The sequence below is a fragment of the Lissotriton vulgaris genome, chromosome 4_1 (assembly GCF_964263255.1).
Source record: "Lissotriton vulgaris chromosome 4_1, aLisVul1.2, whole genome shotgun sequence".
Lineage (NCBI taxonomy): Eukaryota > Metazoa > Chordata > Amphibia > Caudata > Salamandridae > Lissotriton > Lissotriton vulgaris.
In genome coordinates, this window is record NC_141691.1 from 1,202,387,602 (window position 1) to 1,202,403,169 (window position 15,568).

The window sequence follows — 15,568 nt, forward strand, 5'->3', positions numbered from 1 at the left end:
TAAAGAACAGCTTACACTCACCTCCTCTACCCCCACGTGCATTCAGGGTCTAGAGGGACTACACTTTTGTTTTCAGGTGGGATCTCAGCTATCCCTTGCGGGTTTAGTCATCTACCGCCCTCCGGGGGGGAAAGAACCCAACCTGACTACTCTGATGGATATCATTATCCAAAGCTCCCTCCTTCACCCTCAGTTTCTAGTCGTCGGGGACTTTAATATCCATATGGACAGGGCAGACTGCCCCTCAGCAGACCTACTGCGGTCTACACTGACCTCAGCTAACCTCAGACTCATCAACAAGGACCCCACACACAGAGCGGGCCATACGCTTGACCTAATAATTTTCAACATCTTAAACATATCGGCAGACACACCGCTACCTCTGATATGGTCAGACCATTTTCTGATACCATTCCTAATTAAAGTAACAGTTGACAAACCTGTGTCAAGCAAGTGCTCCTTCATGAAAAGACAGTGGAGCAAGCTAGTCCCTGACATTATGGGACCAGCTCTTGCTCAGAACCTTCCGACCCTTACCTCCAATGTGGATACCGATGCCCAGCTATTCAATGACTGGATCGGGAACATGGTAACATCCATCGCCCCGGCAACAGTCGCTATATCTAAACGAAACTCTCCATATGCTCCTTGGTTTTCTCAGGAGCTCAGATTGCAAAAATCAGAATGTAAAAGGTTAGAACGTCTCTGGAGGAAAAACTATGATCCCTTAAAGAAGGCTACGATCGTACCTGACCCAAAGGACTCAGAAGGTGGCGTTAAGGGATGTCTCTTCTTCCCTTAAAGCCCTCAGCTGTGGTGTCCCCCAGGGCTCGGCCCTGAGCCCACTCTTATTTAATGTTTACCTTGCTCCACTCTTTACGCTGATTGCCAACTGGGGGATCAAGGCAATCTCATACGCCGATGACACCCAGTTGGTGTTCCCCTATTCAGAAGCGTCAGAGGCATCCTTTCGGAGCTTTAAGGGGTGCCTACAAGATGTGGCCTGCTGGATGAACACCAATAAACTAAAACTTAACGCCAGCAAGACAGAGGTGATCTTCTTTGGCATGGACCCTCCTCCAGCATCTGATCTGTGGTGGCCGGCAGAGATGGGACAAGCCCCCTCGCCCAGCCATTCAGCAAGAAATCTTGGGGTACGGTGGGACGACAAGCTGTCCTTTGCATCACACATCCAGCCAGTAGCTGGTTGCTGCATGAGTAAACTGAGGAACCTTCGTAAGATTCTTCGACTTCTACCAGCCAGCTGCCGTAAGACTGTAATCCATGCCACAGTCACATCCAGGCTGGATTACGCAAACGGGTTGTATTTGGGCTTACCGAAGTATCTTATACAGCAACTGGTCCAAAATGCGGCTGCAAGACTTTTAATGAAGATTCCCTTCAAGCACCCAGTCTCTCCGCACCTCCTTTCTCTTCACTGGTTACCAGTTGCAAGCAGAATAAAATTTAAAGCACTCACCTTGGCCTTCAGATCTCTATTCGGCAACTGTCCAAATTACCGGAAAGCCAGACTACCAAGATACACTCAAGCCCGATCCCTTAGATCTAACAACTGCATCCGTATCACAGCCCCTAGAGCGAAAAGAGCTAGGCTAGGTGGACGCACTTTCTCGGCCAATGTGGCGACATTATGGAACTCGCTGCCCCATGCTCTCCAACAGGCCCCATCCGAAGCCTGCTTCAAGCGCTTACTGAAAACCTGGCTGTTTTCACAACCACGCTAGACAACACCCTCTCTAGCCCTCCCCCAAGGGTCACAACTTTGTTCCTTTTTAGCGCTGGGACACCTCCTCGCTGAGGTAGCTGATCGCGCTCTATAAAACGCCGTATTATTATTATTATTATTATTATTATTATATAAAATAAATAAATCACTTCTGGATCGACTTTGCATATTAATTTGTTAATTTTTGCGGGATAGTTAGTCTTCTCCAACAATCAGTGCACTAGTAACAGGCATCAAAACGTGAGAAAAAAGGATGTGGATGCCAATCGAAATTTGCCTAGCATAGTAACGGTAAGTTTCAATTCTATTAAGGACACGGAGGCGAGGATTATGCTTTTCCTTCTTCGCTGTTTATTATATTACCAAACACAGCAGCCCAGAAAAGCTCCACAAAAAATGCTTATATGTCCCAAACACAGGAAAAAGCATTTAATCTCAGAAATCAAACATGGTTTTAACATAACCAGACTACAAATCCCATCAGTCCATCGTATCCAGAGTAGTAAAAGTCCTTTCACAGTGTCCATGGCGACTAGATAGGGTGTCCATCTTGTGTACTCTCCCTCTTTCTTCGCGCGAGTCATGCCGACTTCTCCTCAGTCCTGCTTGGAACCTTCATTCCCTAGCGGAAGAGACACAATAGCGTAAGCGTTGTAACCGAAACTACACGCTCAAACAAACGAGATTCAGTCTCACTTGAACAGTTCAAAATCAACTGCAAAATTAATGACCACCAAAAGAATGCAAAGCAATACAGAAACCAAAACCTGGTTACTTACTGCAGTACGGGCGGGAATCTTACCCCAGAAAGTTATGGGAGGGATAATCCTCGCCTCCGTGTCCTTAATAGAATTGAAACTTACCGTTACTATGCTAGGCAAATTTCAAATCTATGTCAGGACCGTAGGCTTCAGATTATGCTAGTTCAAAGCTTACTTACGGACAAATGCGCAATGTCCACCACCGGCTTGAAATAAAACCTCTTAAAAGTAGAATCCGAGGACCAGTCTGCCGCACGCATCAGGTCCTCTAGGCGAGCACCTAAAGAAAAAGCCTTCGAAGCCATCGCTCCCCTAGCTGAGTGAGCTCCAAATTACTTCACGTCAATGCCTGCTTCTTGTAAGACCCAATGCACCCACCTAGCAATAGTGGAGGAGGATACAGCCTTGTGTGGCTTTTGCAAAGCAATGAGAAATTGTCTCTCGCCCGGAGGGCGAAGTTCTGTTGTCATCTCCTCATACGCCTTGAGGCATTGCACTACGCACAACTTGGGTGTATCTACAAAGGCAGGATAAGAGATCGTCCGAGATGCGGACTTAGTTTGACGGCCCACTGTAAAGGTCACACCGTCCGGAGCAAAAACTCTTGCTGAAATGTCGAGGGCCCGCACATCCGAGACCCTCCGACAAGACACCAAACAGAAAAGCATGGCTAGTTTCGCCGACAATTCTTTCAAAGAAAGATACTTGTTAGGCTGCCATGAAAGGAAGAGATTTAGAACGACATTGACGTCCCAAAGAACTGAATATCGCGGTTCCGGTGGTAATGAAAGCCGAATCCCGCGCAAGAGCCTGCATATGAAAGGGTGCTCCCCAACTGGGGTCCCTTCCACCGGCTCATGAGCTGCTGAGATCGCAGAACGCATTGCATTAATGGTGCAGTATGCTAGACCGTCAGAGGCCGATTCGTCCAAAACATTCAGAATTGGCACGATTCCCGCGACCAAGGGATCCAAATCCCGTTGAAAACACCAACGCACCCACTTGGTCCAAGCGGATCGATATCTCTTTGTGGTACTGGGTGCCCACGCCTTTGACAAGAGATCCTCAGCCGATCTCGAAAGGCCTGGGAGCGCCCAACGTCGCCTGAAAGCCGCCACACCATGAGGCGGAGAGTTCCCTGTGTTAGTAGGTGGTGTGGTTCCCCTTCCGAATTGAGAAAAAGATGGGGAAACTGGGGGAGTAATATTGGAGAATCCCAAGAAAGTTCCAGAAGAACTGGAAACCAAACTTGATATCTCCAAACGGGCGTCACCGCCACCACCTCCGCTCCCTGGTGGCGAAGTTGGGCCGCCATCCGCACGATCATTGCAAAGGGCGGGAAGGCGTACGCTCTCTCTTGACTCCAATCTTGGAGAAAAGCGTCCGTGGCCTCCGCGAGAGGATCCAGCCTCCAGCTGAAGAACCGTGGGATCTGATAATCCAAACAGGACGCAAAAAGGTCCACCGAGAACGTACCCCAAAGATCGTACAGTCGTTGGAAGATTCGAACATCCAGTTTCCAAACACTGGAGTCCAAGAGATGTCTGGAGTGCCAATCGGCCACCTGATTGGCCCACCCCGGTAAGTATTCCGCTGTCACGGATACATGATGGGCGAGACAATAGTCCCAAAAATCTTTTGCGAGATTCGCCAATGCTCTCGACCGTGGACCGCCCAAGTGATTGACATATCGGACGGCTGAAACATTGTCCATCCGCAAGAGAACACACAAGCACGCCGAGTCCCTGGTCCAGCAACAAACCGCAAAGGACCCCGCCTGAAGCTCCAAGCAATTTATGTGCAACTCCTGCTCTGCGGACAACAAAGCGCCGCCTGTGGAGAATTCCCCGCAGCGGGCGCCCCAGCCCAACCTGCTGGCGTCAGACTCTATCACCAGGTCCGGAGCCGAAGCGAAGATCGCCCGACCGTTTCAGGCCTCCATATGAGTGAGGCACCAGGCCATTTCCCCTTTCACTTCTTCCGTAAGGGGAACCAACAGATCGTAAGACACGCCTCTCCTGAGATGGTGCGCTTTGAGGCGTTGAAAGGCCCGGTAATGGAGGGGCCCCGGAAAAGTCACAAGACATGCCGGATCATGGCTACCTTCCTGGACGGAAGACTCAAGGAGGCTTTGAGCGAGTCCACGATGAATCCGAGGAACACCATGCTCTGGGACGGAGATAACACTGATTTGTCTTTGTTGATGACGAAACCTAGCCCCTGTAGTAAGGATACCATCTTTTGAAGCTGAAGTCTGAGCTTCTCGGGCACTGAGCCATCAAGAGGGTGTCGTCCAAATACACGATCATCCTGATACCTTGGCTCCGCAGGACCTCCACCACCGGGTGTAGGAGCTTGGTAAAACACCACGGGGCGGAGGAAAGTCCGAATGGAAGGGTGGTGAACTCGAACACCTGACCGTTCCAAATGAACTGAAGAAACCGGCGATGCGGTGGATGAATAGGAACCACCAGGTAGGCGTCCTTCAGGTCCAAACGGACCATCCAATCGTTCTGGAGGAGTACATCCCGAAGAAGATGGATCCCCTCCATCTTGAAATGCCGGTACGTCAACCAGCCGTTGAATTCCCTGGAGTTGATGACCGGCCGTTTGCCCCCATCCGTTTTCTCCACAAGGAAGATATTGCTGAGGAACCCCGAGGGATGATGAGTTGATCGACAAATGGCCCCTTTACGGAGTAGCTCTGAGACATCCTCGTCGATCAACTGCACATCGGCCAAAGAAAAAACTATTGGGCGAGGAGGGTTCATCTGTTGGGGTTGATCGTAGAACTCTATATGAAACCCTCGCACGGTCTGAAGGACCCATGCGTCTATGCTGCCCAAGCCTCTGGGAAAGCCGCTAGCCGGCCGCCAATTTATATCCGTCGATATAAGACTTACCGTTGGAATTATTGTTGCCGGCGTTGTTCTTGTAACTGCCTCGCCCCCTGAAGCGCTGGCCTCTCGTCGGTAGAAGTTTGTAAAGTTGGCTGAGGTATTATATTGACCTCATCCAGAGCCTTGCCCCTTGTTGGCAACATTTTGACCTCCGCGGCCGGTAGCGTGGCCCCTACCGCGACCGGCCCCCCGAGAAAAACGTTGCTGAAATACCCGCTTGATGCTGGACTGGGTCTTATCAAGGGATGTGAAGGTTGAAACAAACTTGCCCAATTCTTTCATGAACGGATACCCGAACAGGCCCCCTTGGGCTACTGCCCCTGCCTCAGAGGAAGCCAAATCACCCAGCTTTGGGTCCAACTTTATCAAGAGGAAACGCCGACTTTCAGCCGAGAGGGCGCAATTGGCATTCCCCAAGAAGATGACGACACTTTGCGCCCAATTTGACAGAACCTTGGGAGATATGGCTGCCCCTGACACCTTTGCCTCCTCCGCCATGTCCAGAATCTTAGTTATAGGACCTATGGCGTCCAGAAACTTGTCCTGACAGCTACGCCAGGACCGGTCTATGCCCTTTCGCGGATCCCTGACAAATTTAGCCATAAACGTAGCCATCTTGGCATCCAGTTCTGGTGTCGGAGCGACCTTCCCCTCTAACGTGGGCCGCGGGCACCCTCCCCGAAGACAGCTCCTTGCTTCCTTCTCTAATGGTTTCCGGAGACGCACCGCCACAAACTTCGCCACCTTGTCCCTAGGTACCCAGGCAGCCGACCGCGGATGAATAATCTCATCCGGGTCCAACATGCCCGAGCTGTCCTGGGGCAACTCGACGGCAGAGCCGGACGGCCGCCAAGACCAAACAGAACCCTCATTGTCGTCTGAATCAACCGGAGACATTTCCCCCGGGGATGAAGGAGCCGTTCCCAAAGACACCGACGGAGCTGATGCCGGTGGCGGCGCAGGGGTGGGGTTGGTTGCCTTCACCAAAAAAGCGTCACACAGACGCTCAAAGGCATACCTATCCACACCCTGCACCCCCCCCAGAGCCCCCTTCCTTGCAAGGTCTCTTGGGAGCAGGTGGGGCACCCCCAGAGAAGCCCGGGTCAGAACCTGGGGCACCTAAATGCGCTTGGGCTAACTTGGCGCACTCTTCCACTATACGAGTGGAGAGATGCATTTCCATAGGGCCTACAATCTCGGTAACGCACCGGTAGATAGAACTATCCACTACGTTATAGAATTCCTCATCATTAAGATACTGATGAGATACCTCCTCCTCTTCGTAGTATTCCCCCTCTATGCCTATAGAAACCCTAAGGCCCTGATAGGAGATGAGGGAGGAGGGCAGTGCTACAAACCTTAGCACCAGTGTATGGGCAGGCCAGAGGCTCGCAGATATCACAGGCTGGTTGGAAACCAGAATAGGGCAGCACCAACCCTTGAGCGCACAGACCCTCAACTAATGTCTGGGTCTCGCCCGCCCCCCCTTTTGCGCTCCCACAGGGCCCTAAAACTATGCCTGACACTCTTGGCCCAAAGGCGGTGAAAAAAACCCGCAACAAAGTGCTTCAAATACGCCCGCAGGCGGCAGCGCGGTATTACTGCAATACAGACCCTTGCGGGCGTGGAGTAAATCGGGGCAATACAGACCCCCACAGGGAGGGCGTACGGGTGAGGCGGCGGGGTATGGCACCTAAGCGTCTTTCTCCTCAGCGCGGCTTCCGAACTGTGAGGAAAGCCGCGCAGAGAGCAGCGAGACGCAAGGGCTCCCCCTGCTGGGCGAATTAAAGCACCACAGCTGTCAATGGGAGATCGCGAAAGGGACGGAGAAACGTCCCCGCGATCATAAAGGGCTCTGAAAAGGAAAAACGGCACAAATGTCCACAACACGCATCAGAGCCCTCCCCAGAAAGGTATTAACAAAGGTACAGCTATGAAAATACAATAAACATCAAGTATAGGCACAAAGTTATGCAGAGCGAAATAAGAAACACTTAACTGGCTGTGAAGCAGCGAAGAAAGAGGGAGAGTACACAAGATGGACACCCTATCTAGTCGCCATGGACACTGTGAAAGTACTGTTACTTCTCTGGATACGATGGACTGATGGGATTTGTAGTCTGGTTATGTTAAAATCATGTTTGATTTCTGAGATTAAATGCTTTTTCCTGTGTTTGGGACATATACGCATTTTTTGTGGAGCTTTTCTGGGCTGCTGTGTTTGGTAATATAATAAACAGCGAAGAAGGAAAAGCATAATCTGAAGCCTCCGGTCCTGACATAGAATTCAGTTTGTCTTTCTAGTAAATTATTTCATGATGTGAAAATCAACAATAAAACATAAATATACAAATAAATATAAAATAAAGTACAAATATTAGAAAGTTACAGCTCAGTGACTGGTGCGGTCTAAAAGCAGTCACAATGAGTAACTAAAGGTTGCTCTTTGATAGAATTGGATAGGTGATCATTAGGACAGGACAGATATTGTAGCCTCCATTACAAGGTATTATTCAAGGTAGGTTGTTGCCTCCTTGACCCAGGGGTGCTGAATACACTGGATGTGCTACTCCGTGCACCTTACAAATTGAAAATGTTGTGAGAATCTTTAAATCAGTAATATAGTCTGATATAAACATTGTCCTAAATATTGTTTAGTAACGTATTTGGTTTTCTATTGTCTTCAATAGGTCAAATATTTAAAATAAAATAATTATAATATAAGGTATCCTGTTGGCTGTACTTTGTGGTACGCTGTTATGTCCAGCTATTGCTGCTGTTTAATCGATCATGCACACACATTCATCTAGCTTTCCAAGCATTCACTCACATATTATGCACTAGTGCTGTCAATTATCAAGCTAATTATGCCCCCCTTTGTCTCATAATTGCATTTACTAACTGACCTAGGGCCAGATGTACGACCATTTCAATTAGCACCTCACACTTTGCAATACTTCGCGAGTCGCAAATTGCGAAGCACTAGATGAAATGTACAACAGTGTGTTTACACTCTTTAGCGATTCCCAATGGGGTCGCAAATTGCGAGGTTCATTAATATTAATGAGCCTTTCGCAATTTGCGAGTCCATTGGGAATGCCAGCCCTCCCAGGGATGGTGGCCTGATGGACTCAGAAGGCCACCATGCCTGAAACTGCTTTTTAATAAAGCAGCTTAAAGGAAAACAGGATGCATTTAAAAAACAAAAAAATTACACATTTTCGTTTAATTTCTTAAGGGCAGGAAGTGGTCCCTGGGAAGTGGAAGGGGTACCCAGGTGACCCCTTCCCATTTGCAAATGTGTTACCATCTACTTGAAGTAGGTGGCAATTGTGAGTCGCAAAACCTATTTAGCGAGTCGCAAAAAAATCACAATTCGCTAAATAGGCTATGTACATGGCCTATGATTCGCAACCCCGTTTGCGCATGCAAAAATGAGATGTACATCTGGCCTCTAGCCCCACAATCTCACACACTAATTTGTCAAATAATAAAGAAGGATTTTCACTCAAAAGCCAAATCAATTGGCTTTGCGGAATTTTTTGTTGAGTTAGAATATCATTTAGTAACCAATTATGTATTAATTACTTGAATGACTGCTTTTTATTTATTCCACCAAGTAGGCAAATTAGGAATTGTGTTTTTCCGTTTGCACACCCTAAAATTATATGAATTTATTTTTCGTTGTGAGCAGAATGCCTTAAGGCCTTTCCAGGCATTGGTCCGTATTTAATATACATCGATGACACAACAAAACATGCATTTCTGGCATTACAAAAATAGGTATTCGAAGGCCAATGTGTCCCTCTGATTCATTCCACTTAGCACTGCAGGATTTAATTCAACTTTCCACTTTCATTTCTTCCACTGATTTGAAATTAAATAAAACAATCTGATTATATGACAAATTCCAGTAAATTAGAAGTGAAAGGTGAAAAGTACAGTACCTACTCCGGACACGCTCGATAGCGTCATGCGACAGCATGCTGCTCGCGTTCTGGCTGTGGGGGTTGCCTAGGAGAAGGGAAAGGGATTTCAATATTGATACAATATGTTAACTCACTTCGACAATAAAACTGCATAACAGCGACTCATTTTAAACAAAATCGCACAATGTTCAAGTTGTGGGAGTGTGTCTGAGGTATGAGAGACACAGCAGTGGCAGGGCCGTTTCTACCAGTAGGCAAGACTAGGCGGCTGCCTATGGCGGCAAAAGAGGGAGGGCGGCAAAAACCATGTATTTGGAAATCCCATTGAGTGAACCTGCCGCCAAGTCTTGCCTAATAATGATAGAAACAGCCCTGCCCCTTGAGTGAACTGTCTTCGACCTGAAAGCGCATTAGCGCCTTCTAATATTCAACGTGACGTGAGGTGGTGTGACGTCGCATTCGGCGCCACAGGTTGGGGGCGTGCGTGCCCGCTCTCGTAGGACCTCTGTGCTCGCCTCGTGGTCGCCTGCACCGCTCATCCCCCAAGGCGACGACGCACCGGACACCCAGACTACAGGTGAGGAGATCCCCTAAGGCGTGAACAGGTCTGCTCATGTTGGCTGGTGCGCAGCCTACATCACTGGGAACTGCATGAACCTCGTCGTCTCCTTGTTTCCTGCGCAGCGGACAACACTGGAGAGTAGATGGGTACCCAATCTGCGCCCGTGCCAGCCCACAGCCGCGCGCTCACGTTGGTAGCAGCTCAGCACGAGTCACCGTCAGCGCGGCTTTATCTCCCCTCAGCATGGGGCTGCAAAGGCCTGCTCTAGGCGGGAGAGGAGGGGGTCGGTGCATACACAGAGCCACTCATGCCACCCGTCTTTGGTGAGACCGCCAGCTGCCAAGCCCAGGTCTGTGGAGACCAAAGCAGGCCAGCCTTGCCTGGGTGACGTGACGCCACCACAGCACCTAATCACTTTAGTAACTAATTTGAAAAGAAATTCTTGCTAAATACGTGCGCAATAAACTATTTAAAACAATCCAATTTATATGTTATAGCCCAGGTAACAACTGTAGCTCAGTATCAGTCCACAGTACTCACTGTCTCTCGAGTGCAGCTCTCTTTTATTCTCTCTCTGTCACTGATAGTTTGGCTGACAGCTCTTACCTGTTTATATGCTGCTACAGTGCATATGTAAAATGTCTTCATGCTTATGACTTCTCTTCAACGTGGTTACTAATGGGGAATGTCATTTAGGAATGGCCATTACACTTTCCTTATTGCTACCATTACTCTTTCTGACTGTATTACACCCTCAGGCTTTTGTGTTTAGGATTATTAGGACTTCATCCTGAGCTGGAAAACTGATAAAGAAGTAACCCTTCTCCCAAAATGTATGGTGTATTAATAAAAAATATATAGCTGCATACCCCTTTTGTTGCCTGTGTCAAACATTAACCGTTTCTCTTTTGGTGTGTGTCATCGTCTGAAATATATTCGGATTTTCCCATAAGGGGGCAGACAGCACCCTGGCTGGCTGTAACCTATATGTTTCACTCGCCTTCATTGCTTGATTTTACTCAGAAGAAAGTGTCACTCATAGTCGTTGAAATGTCACTCATAATTACACAGAAATTATGAAAATGTCACACATAGCAATCTCAAACCTTGGCAGCTATGTAAACTCCTGTTGCACCATCACTGCAGTGAATAGCCAGATTTCGATCAGGGTATTCACGATAAGAGGCTTCCTATGGAAGTAATATTTAACAAGACTATACATTATGTAAGACACGGGCGAATGGATGTGGTGGGGTAAAGAGGAAGGCCAGAAAAATTGGTTTATTTTAAGCCCTAGCTAGCGAGCAATCAGGCGTGTGTGCTTTTGTTTTTCGAGCAGCGCGCCTACAGCTTCTCTTAATCGGTCACTGTTCAGGGGCAAGCCACCATGAGAGGCTGGGTTAAAATATGGTGCATCAGTGCGCAACAACAGACCAAAACGTGCGTGATAGCTGCTTAATGCTTTGAGCACTAAACCCGGGTCGCAGAATTTCGAGGCGCCAAGGGAAAGATGAGAAGGTGTCTCCACTATCCCCCACCCCCCTCAGTTTTTCCTCTTTTAAATGATAACAAATGGTACATTCTCTAGCACTTCACTTTACGCAGAAATTTCTCGAAAAGTGCGTATGAATATCTTCCTTTGTAAAGCCCAATAAGCTAGTTGATGGGTCATAACTGATCAGGCTTAACGACTTCTTTATCCAGGTTAGAAAGTGATACACATTTTAAAGGTGATTTGACCTGCAGTGCAAAGAACCTTAGCCAATTTTTTTTTTTATGGGTAGCAAAGCAGCAGTGACAATGGACAGAATAAGACTGTGATATAAAAACACCTTTACAAGGGCTGAAGGAATTGAGGAAGGTTCTTACTTAAAGCATCTTAAAGTATTTGGTGCATGTGTTTTTAAAGCATATTGGACACGGCGCAATCCGTCTTTCATCCCTTTCCTTTATGTCTCGGGACAAACTGTTTTAGCTCATACAGTGACGTGTGTTTAAGAACTGGTAAGACAATCTTAGGGTACCTGTTCTCTCAAAATTGATCGATTTTATGTAATTTTAGCATCTCCGACGAAAATACAAAGTTCCTGAAAGATAAGGGGCACCACAAGCGGCTAGAACGCTGACTCGCCATGCCGGCTGGCTTCACTGGAAGTACATTTTGAGAACAATTACAGCATTGGCCTGTACCTGGAGGCATATCAGCTGAGGTAATGCGGAGTAACACCAAGTTGTGTGGCATGGCGGATGTGAGGCTTGAGCATTGGTATCGTAAATACTTGGTCCATGTTAGGCCTGAATACCATTTCCATTCAAAGTATGGAATTGAGGTTGCAATTTCTTTGACTTGTGAGCAGTGCTTGAAATGAGAAAATAGAAGGGCAGGTACTCTGTACCAGAGTACCTGTATGTCACTCTTGAGAAGAGCCGGTACTCTCCCTCTTAAAATAGACAAGCATTAAAAATGCAATAGATCTCGCCTTTCATTAAGTTAAAGCCATTTGCTTTGTTATACAATACCATTAGCAAAGCAAATGGCTTTAACTTAATCAAAGGCAAGACCTATTGCATTTTCAATGCTCTTTTTTATGTATTTTGACTTTTAAGAGCCCGTGCCGAGGACAGGAAACCACGGGCTCTATTTAGGCACGCTCCCACATACAATGGTAAATATGGGAGGTTTGCAGCATATCACACACGTATCCAGGGGCCTTGGTGCTTGTTTGACTACTTGGCACTCTCTGTACTTTCTCTGCCACCACACTATAGTAGATCTTTACTTTTTTCAGTCCCCCGAGGTTCAATGCATTGCACTTCAGCCAGGATCTTCATTAACCCCCTCGCCAGGTCCCATTATTCTTGAAAGATTGTTTTTTTATAATCAAATCTTCAGAATTTTCAACCGATTTACATTTCAGAGGTGAGGAGAATGGCTCTATAATTCTCAGTGAAAGGGATTCTAAGATACTGCAAGTTCGTGCACAATTGCTGGCGTCGGTAAGTGGCCGTGGGCTAGGGGGCAGGGTAGGTAGCTTGTGAGCTCTAGGAGAGTTGGGTAAGTGTCTTGCTTTATTTCCCCCCTTGCCTCCACCTGCATTAATCACATTAGCAAACACAGCCTAGCCAATAGCAGAAGACATTTCTATAAATAGTTTCATTTCTTTTCATATTAAAGCTACTGCATTCAGTTTTTAAATGCCCACAATTCCCCTGCCTCCACACGCGTGGCTCCTCTAAATGTAGATGGGAGAGAGTCTGTGTAGACCGCCTGCGCCAACTAGCTGTCAGTGATAATTTGTAATGACAAATGGGAATGGCTGTAAAGCGCTCTGAAAGAGAGCCTTAAAGCAGCGATGTCCAGCACGGCCGCCATAAAAGTCGTAGTGCTCCTACAGGGCAGGGGCGTTAGGCTCCTGGTAGTACAGTACAGTTCTAGTACAGTTGCTTTCTCCTAACTGAACACTTTTATTTCTATTTTATTTTTGGGGTGTGCTTTAAGTTCGTCCTTTAGTCTTCACCAGTCAGTTTTGCGAGGCTGTTTGTTGATGAATTATTATTGAATAATGTCCAAGTGTTAGATTTTTTTGCAGACTAGTCTGCTAGTTAGAAAATGTTAACTCGTTGCATTCACTCCCTAGTACTTGGTAACCAAGAGAGGTGGGCTGAAGAATAAATTAACTTAAATGAAATTAACTAGCCGGAATGACAGGGGGAGAGAGTGATGGTAGTAAAAAGGAGGGGGCAGCATTTTTCAATTCTCGCCTAGGGCGGCAAAACACCTAGAAACGGCCCCAGCAGTGGCCATTTCGGCAATGGCGATATTCTGTGCAGCTAAGCTTAAAATTCAAACAACATCTCTACTTCCCGGTCTACCTTGTGGGCAGGCCTTGCATTTAGGAGGTCTCCCACCATTTATACACTGGAGCAGCGGCTGTGTCCCACTCCATGCTGGAAACCCCTCTCCCTGCTACTGCTAAAATGGCTGAGAGGAACTTCCAACTCCATTAGAGTACTTTAGCACAAATTAATGATAAGGCCATGCCAATGTACCCAAGGGAGATAGGCGCTCAACAAGACTGTAAAGAGAACAATAGGATTAATTGAAATAAATATTAATAAGCTATTACTTCTCCTTTTGCCTTCTTTGCCTCAATGTTTACATTATTTGGTAATATTTATGAAGTCTCCAGACACTGTTCGTTTTGTATATCAAAACAAATCGCAGACACCAGTGCTTCTAATGTACAAAAAAAGGAAAACATATTACACTCAAAATCAAAGTAACCTTCCAACCAAAGCTCCAAATGCAAATGTAGGCATAGCACCCTCTAACGCTTATAGCCGATAATGTGTCACAAATATGTTTGGGGAAATCGAATTAGTGCCACTGCAGATACTGATTGGCAAAATCCTTGGCCTCTGCACAACAGGCCCCACCCAGTTGACAAATCCTGTGCCAAGGGGCAGCAGGGACAGGCATTTGTTGCCTAAGAATGGCTGATCTGATGATTCTACTCAAGGTTGGAGTTGGTGGGATTGGCTCTACTTTTGATACTCTAAATGGTTTCGGACAAAGCTTCCGTTCTATTCACTGGACTAGTTTTGCAGAGATAAATCTGCTCTACCTGCTTGACATTCAAGGGATTTTGAAGAACCTCTTTTGGAGCTCAAAGCATCAAAATCAAATCAGAAGAATGGACTCTTGATTTAGAACTAGTGAGGTGGACTTCAGTACGAAAATAAGACTAGGCACATAGGTTTAGCGTGACTCGACAAAACCTCAAGGAGGGTGGCAACGTTAGTGAGGGGGCCAATTGTTCCAAATTTTTGGGGAAAGAAATGACAATTAAGGACAACACTGTCAAGGACATTATGCTTAATGTCACCTCCCCCATCGGTTCAAAGAGGACTGACTTCAAGGCTCACAAGACCAGCCCTAAACCCACGTGTAAATAACTGCCAAACATGACAAAACATCCAGAGATTGCCCCAAAATGCACAACACATCCCTTCTTATCAATCTCTACAATGTGCATCCTTTGCCAGGACAGATGGATGAGCTTGACCCAGAGGACACCCCTTCAGATAACGAACCTGAGAAAGCCTAGAGTAGAAGGATGATTTAATGGAAAGGGTTACAATAATCCTGTCCTCGTAGTTTAGTGAAGAGTAGACTGATGTTGCTGAATATGAATCTCTATTGGCCCTAGGTGTAGCTACCTCATATGTCCACTCCTAGGTATTCTACCATGTCTCTTTAGTACTATGGCCTCTAACCTGTGAAAGGCCAAAACCAGCAGGTAGCCAGGAGTGACAAAAAGCAACTTGGATTTGCCTACCTCAGGCATGCCTACAAGAACAAGGTCTGTTCTGAATTGGGAACATCTGAAGATGAGATGAAATACAGTTCTGATACTATTGCCATGGCCCCAGTAATGCACAGGTTGAAAATCTGGTCGAACCCTATTGTTGTGCTGAACTACCTTATCCTAGAGGACTGCATGAAGCTTGATAGGGCCCTTGACATTCCATGGCTTGGTTATGTCTCAGAGCAGTTGAAGATCGTAGGCTGTCCCGAGTTGTTCGTCAATCATAGGCTGATGTGCCCTAATGAGCTGAGAGTTGTAAAATCAGTATTCTTAGCAAGAAGCATGGTAGAAAGGGAAAAT

General features: G+C 46.9%; 1 protein-coding gene across 1 annotated transcript in view; it reads right to left on the reverse strand.

Annotated features, from left to right (window-relative positions):
* LOC147723040 (molybdenum cofactor sulfurase-like) overlaps window positions 1-15,568 on the reverse strand; it is a 577,064-nt gene that overhangs the window by 391,529 nt on the left and 169,967 nt on the right. The window contains exon 3 of the mRNA XM_086965413.1: window positions 9,356-9,422. Coding sequence (XP_086821539.1) covers window positions 9,356-9,422 — 67 coding nt within the window. The remainder of the gene's footprint in view (window positions 1-9,355; window positions 9,423-15,568) is intronic.